At 43.5% G+C, this 6,134-nt stretch overlaps 1 protein-coding gene across 1 annotated transcript; it reads right to left on the bottom strand.

Moving 5' to 3' along the window:
* Positions 1 to 53: 53 nt before the first annotated feature.
* Positions 54 to 5,809, bottom strand: gja10a (gap junction protein alpha 10 a). Its single transcript, XM_030116814.1, has 3 exons — positions 5,771 to 5,809; positions 1,119 to 2,558; positions 54 to 264 (listed from the first exon to the last, which is right to left on the bottom strand). The coding sequence occupies exons 2-3, from the start codon at positions 2,529 to 2,531 to the stop codon at positions 226 to 228; spliced, it is 1,452 nt and encodes a 483-aa protein (XP_029972674.1). The 5' UTR covers positions 2,532 to 2,558; positions 5,771 to 5,809; the 3' UTR covers positions 54 to 225.
* Between the last annotated feature and the right edge of the window lie 325 nt (positions 5,810 to 6,134).

Genomic DNA, 6,134 nt, shown 5'->3' with positions numbered 1-6,134 from the left:
AAACGTCCACAGTTTTTAAAACCTTTCTCTTGGTCGTACCGCCACATACAGCGTAAGGTGCTTCGCTTCCTGAACGCGGCAGGCTTTGGCCTCATCATGGCCGACTCTCTGGCTTCGCCAGCCCCACGTGACCGGAGTGCTGGATCAATGCTGATGGCTGGATCACTGATACAGTTCATCCCCTGTTTGTGACCGCGGAGCACAACTCCCGACGGCCCGCTAGCTTCACTTCTTCATGATAGAGGAGATATCCAGGAACATGCTCTGGAAGGAGAGAAGAACATGCAGAATGATCAGATTATGCGTTTTAGTTGGATTGAGGTTCGTGAAAGTGAATTTATAAAAGAAAAAAGGTCTAAATAGCTTCCACAGGTCTGCACTGTTGACTAGAATATTCACTCTTTGATAGATTAATTCTATTGGACCATGTCATCTTCCTCACAACTGACAGTAAGCAATTAAAATGCAAAAATACCCACAATTGCAGCTGTAAAGGTGTGTTTATCTTTCAAATTCACCAAAAGTCTGGAATTAAACAAATTTTCTTTAAAAATCCGCTCACAGGGATGTTTGAATCCTAAAATATGACTTACTTTGCACAAATGATTTTTAGAGCGTTTTCTGAATTATGATGCAACAGACTAAAACTTGTTATATTACTGTAATTATGTACCATTTTGGTAACCGTTTTATTGTGTTTTGTTTTGTTTTTTTCCAAGTATGTAATGTAATTTCACTGATACCTAAGTCACTACTGAGTTTTGCCACATTTCCAATTGATTTTTACTTGAGTATTTTAAACAACACGTTTTTCAATACTTTTCCACCAGTTCACCACTATTTATATCCTTATACATCTCTGATTTCACCAATATTTATCTTTCATCTTATTTATAACAAACATTCAAAAAAAAAAAAAAATCCAATTCTCTCCTGACTTTTCTCTGATTCAAACGTTGTTTTAACTGACACCATCATATAAGCCAATTTATCCATAAATAAGCCATGAAGTCTCATAGACTTCTTGGCTTCATGGCATGCTATATTAAGTTAATAATTCTAAAGAGTGAATATCGTGGACTGGTGTGTTGTGGGATGTATCTCTGCTCTTTACTTGCCATTGACATCCTCCGGCCTCCGGGAGGCGGCATCATGGGCATGTCTCCTTGCAACGAGCCCAGTTCATCCGACTCCTCGGACGAGTGTAAGGACTGACTGGTGGAGCGGCTCATGGAGGACAGGCTCTCCGATGGAGGCCTGATCATGAAGCTGGTCTTCCTGGGGTTCGGGATCAGGTGCTCGCTCCCCATCGACTCCCTTCTCTCGTCTTCGCTGCGGTCTCGGATCGCACTGGGCCTTAAGGCGCTGCTGGTCAACAGGGCTTCCAACTGGTGAGGGGGCGGGTGTTTGACCTCGTCAGTGTTCTCGAGGCCTGTCGCTTTGCCCTCCGTAGACGTCCAGGCCTGATGATGGTCCAGTATGGCTGTGTGGACCTCTGGGGTGTGGAGGGTTTGGATTGAATCGCTCTGGCCACACCGCGGTGGCATCCTGGGCTGAGGGACAATATAGCTGGTCTGGCTGAGTCCCAGATGGGCCAAGCTGTTGTGTCTCGTTGCCTCCTGGTTGGCTTTCAGCCCACAGTTGTAATGCGGAGGCTTCATGTCTGCCTCTGGAATCACTTTGAAGGTCTGAGTCAAAGGCCCATTGTGCGGCGACGCATTGCTCGTCACACATAGATGTGGTAAAGATGTCTTCTTTTTGGTCTTGTAAATTAGACTGTCGTCCTCCGTGTACCTCTCTCCAAACAGCGTCTGTTTGATTTTCCTGACGCCTAAGTGAGATATTTCCAGAATGTTTAGGAAAAGGGACACTCCAGCTATGACAATCATAAAGACCATGAAGATGGTCTTCTCCGTGGGTCTGGAAATGTAACAGTCGACACTGTTTGGGCAAGGCAGCCTCTCACACCTGAAGAGGGGCTCCAGTTGGACTCCATAGAGTATATACTGGCCCAGGATGAAGCAGACCTCCACCACAGAGCGTGTCAGGATATGAATGATGTAGGTTCTCAACAGAGAGCCTCGAAGCGGGGCCTTCTTCACCTTCCTCTGCTCGTCCAGTCTCCTCAGCTCCCTCTCCATGCGCTTGTGTTCGTCCAGCGCCAGCTCGGCGTCGTCCATCTCCTCCTTCAGCTGGGCGCGTCGTCTGTGGCGCTCCTTCTCCAGCGCCCGGATGCAGTAGAGCGCGTGGCCCATGTAGACCAGCGAGGGCGCAGACACGAAGATGACCTGCAGGACCCAGAAGCGGATGAGGGAGATGGGGAATGCGCGGTCATAGCAGACCGCCTTGCAGCCCGGCTGGTCGGTGTTGCAGACGAACTCGGACTGCTCGTCGTCCCATACATCCTCGGCGGCGGCTCCCAGGATCAGCATGCGAAAAATGAAGAGGATGGTGAGCCAGATCTTGCCCACGATGGTGGAATGAATGTGGACCTCTTCTAGGATGCTGCCCAGCAGGTTCCAGTCACCCATGGTAAGCTTCACTGCCACATACTCAGACTGGGGAGACAAAGCCAGAGAACGCACGTTATTTGTACCACAAGGCAAAAGATCAGGTGAGGTTTGCTGGTAAAGTCATCACAGTTAGTAGAGCTTCTACCCATTGAAAGGTGAATCATAAAGTTACCAATACAGAGGATAGAGATATACAGACACTTCTGTACTGAACAATTCTTTCACCCCCCTCTGCAGGAACTTTGTCAACTTCCAGATCCAACAAGATGATCATCCAGCAGTTCCTGCGCCAACTGTGAAGTCCCATCCCAGTTTCCTCGTGGAGCATCGTGATCATGTGACGTGACTGAGCCGTCTAGAACTCAACGATGGACTTCTTTCAGATAAGGTATCTTCTAACTTTATCATGAAGAGTGTGTGTAATGTGAAACTGGAGGTGTAGATCAATCAGTTAACAGGTTTTTACTCTGCCAGTACAGCACCTGCTGCATAGCATTACTACTGTGTCTCATCCTAATCTGTCCCCAAGCTTAAGATGCCTCCTTCAATAGATTTTGAATAAGACTCAGAGATAGTTGAACTTCTTCAGCTGGTGAAGAGCTCACTCCCATTTACACGCTTGCTTCCATGACTGTGGAATATCGAACATGTGACACAGATCATGAAAATCACTGGGATGAGATTATCCTAACTGTTTAAAGTAGAATATACAATGTGACTGAGAAGGTCTGAGAACATTTTCTTTGTTTATTGTTGCATCAAGAGGTACCCCTAAGACTTTCATTCGTACAAAAATACAATGCTTCTTTCTTCACCAGAGCTTCGACTTTGACAGATCATCTCTCATTTTATGCTCAGCTTTTTTCCCCTAAGTTCAAATTTATTTTGCTAAAATGCTCAAATATTTTTGATTTCACCAACAAATCCAACTACTGTCATTTCATTTTGTGCTTTTAAGGCCCAAGCACTTCTAATTTGTTTGCTTGGAAACGCAAGCAAGCAAGCACAGAAACAAGGCTGTTCCCAGAAGATCTAAAGTGAACATGGCGTTCTCCAAATTAAATCCTCATTTGAAAACACTTATTTGCAGGCGATGTCAATCACAGAATTATTTTTAGTTGATCAATTGAAAAATGCACAAATGTGAGCCTGCAATTTAGCTTACTTTATAAAGGATCTTAGTAAATCACTATTCTAACAAATTGCTGTAGTGCGTTGCTGAAGGTCCTCATGCAACTGAACCAAAAGGACAACATCATCTGCATAAAGCAGACACCACCTTACCTGTGAAAGAAGATTATTTAAAAAAAAAAAAAAAAAAAAAAAAAACCTCATATTGCTCAGTGTCATCTGTAATGGATTTGATGCAATTCTGTGCAGAATTTAAGACTGGATGCATTTAAACATACCATTGTAATTCAAATTAAATTGATCTTAGATATTGTTGTTTATTGTCAGTATAGTGTGATCACATTGTGCTTCATCGGACCACTTTTCGGTTTTAATCAAATCTCAACTTTTCAACCAAACTTCAGTAAACCATCAGGGAGAAATAATGCCTTTTCCATTCAACCCTGAAGGTAGAATATATACTAGAAGTACATCAGTAAAGAATCACTGAGTGACAGTGAAATAAGCAAATGAGGGGCCAAACTTATGACAACTATAAATCACAATAACACCTGGTTCAGCAAAATATTGGTAGAATCTTCCAAATATATGAATTATTATTAATAAACCGAGTTATCCCATTCAATATAAAGTTGTTATTCAGTTTGATCGCTTTGTCACCTAAAGTTTGAAAAAAAATTGACATTAGTGAAATAGCAGTGCCTTCTCAGAGTGTTTTTTTAGGTATTTTTATGTATGTAACAATGTGTGAAAGATCAATTAAAGTGCTTTTATGTTTTAAAGCATTTCAAAGTAAAAAAATAGTCACAGTTTAGTTTTTCATTGATTCAAATTGTTGTCAAAAATGAACCGCACCAGTTCAAACTGATTGGATTAACAGGATGACCGCTGAGCTGAATGCATGGTGGTGCTGCTGTTAGCATATCCTCTGCTCCCAGCCTCACGGTATGGGGTTTGGAGGTTCTTCCAATGCTTGCATGTGATTGATTTTCTGAGTAGCCTTGCTCCATCTCACAATCCAAACAGATTCATGTTGGCTTTATGGGTGATTCAAAACTGCCTGTCGGCGTCAATATATCTGCAGGTGTCTGCATTTCTGTGCTCGCCTTGTGAAACCGCCTTTCAACTATAGCCAGCAGGCATAAAATGTAATACGGAATCCTGACTTGGATAAACTGTTCCAGAGGATGGATGAATGCATTAGATAATTTTCAGTGCAATCGAAACAATTCACATATCGAGAGACACAGAGCACATCAGCAGATTAGAAATTGAGTGTTGAAAAAATGGATGGAACATCCATAGAAACACCACAAGCAGCTTTGTCTCTGAACTGTTCAGCATATTTGCCTGGAAACCCCCCAACAACCCTATAAACACGGTGGCTGTCCAATCAGATGTTTCAGAGTTGATCTGGCTCTCTGATTGCTGGAGGGAACTGTCAGTCCCACATATCTAAAAGCAGCCTCAGTTCCAGCACAGGCCTGGTCAGACCAAAGAGAAAAAACACACAACGCCAATAAAATTGTTTTGCCTCTTGCAGTTTTCATATAAATCACAATAAATACAAACAGCTGTAAGCAGGCAACTGACGTCTTTCAAAGGAGCGCTTTGTAAGACAGGTCTGACAGAATTGTAACTGAAGTCTAAAAATACTGGTTGATTGTCTCTACGTGAAGCCACAATGGTTCTGTTTCAAACATGAAGCACAGGCAAATTTTGCTTTATGAATCATTGTTCTTAAAATGAAATGCTTGGTGTAGTTTTCCATAAGAAAATTCATCACAACGTTCAGCTAGTCACTTCATAAGATCTATGAAAAAAAATAAAATATGAATTTGGCAGTAATTGCATGAAATAGGCCTTTAGCTGTTATTCAGTTCAATTCAGTTCAATTCAATTCAGCTTTATTTATAAAGTGCCAATTACAACATAGTCGTCTCTCGACACTTTTACAGAGAAAACCCAACAGATCCACATGAGCAAGCATAAGTGACTGAGGAAAGGAAAAACTCCCTTTTAACAAGGAAGAAACCTATTCCAGAAGCTAAACGCCGCACGTTCCTGAGAGCATGACATAACAACAGGACTCCACTCAATACATCCACCACTTCAGCAGCACTTACATATCACTGGTGAGAGTTCCCCCTTGGCTTCTCGGTACACTATCATGTTCACAGGATCATCCTTCGCGGGTTGACGGTGTGTGTGTGGCTACCCCATTGAGGTGCTCCGGAGGTTCTTTTATCCTGATCCCGGACTCCGGTCCACATCCCCCCCTGCTCGCCGTGTGTCTTTGTCTCCCTGGGTGGTTGTGTACTCTGTGGCTGTCTGTGTGCTGGGAGTGCTCTCCCGTGTTACATGCAGGGTTCACAGGATGTGATCATCGATTGCCTCCCGACGGGACAAAAGCACCCCCCCCTCCCCGCTCGCTTCTCCCCAACGCCGGCAGTGCCAACTCCAACCAGCGCCGTCAATATCACCCAGTGT

This window comes from Salarias fasciatus, chromosome 19 (genome assembly GCF_902148845.1).
Source record: "Salarias fasciatus chromosome 19, fSalaFa1.1, whole genome shotgun sequence".
In the NCBI taxonomy this organism is placed as follows: domain Eukaryota; kingdom Metazoa; phylum Chordata; class Actinopteri; order Blenniiformes; family Blenniidae; genus Salarias; species Salarias fasciatus.
The sequence above is the reverse complement of the archived record's forward strand: the minus strand, read 5'-3'. Positions and strand labels throughout refer to the sequence as shown.

Bases quoted from the DNA above. Each gene is read 5' to 3' on its own strand.
- gja10a (XM_030116814.1), bottom strand. From the start codon at position 2,531: ATGGGTGACTGGAACCTGCTGGGCAGCATCCTAGAAGAGGTCCACATT. The intron at 265-1,118 runs GCAAGTAAAGAG...CTCTCCTTCCAG, and splicing joins GAGGCCGGAGGATGTCAATG to AGCATGTTCCTGGATATCTC.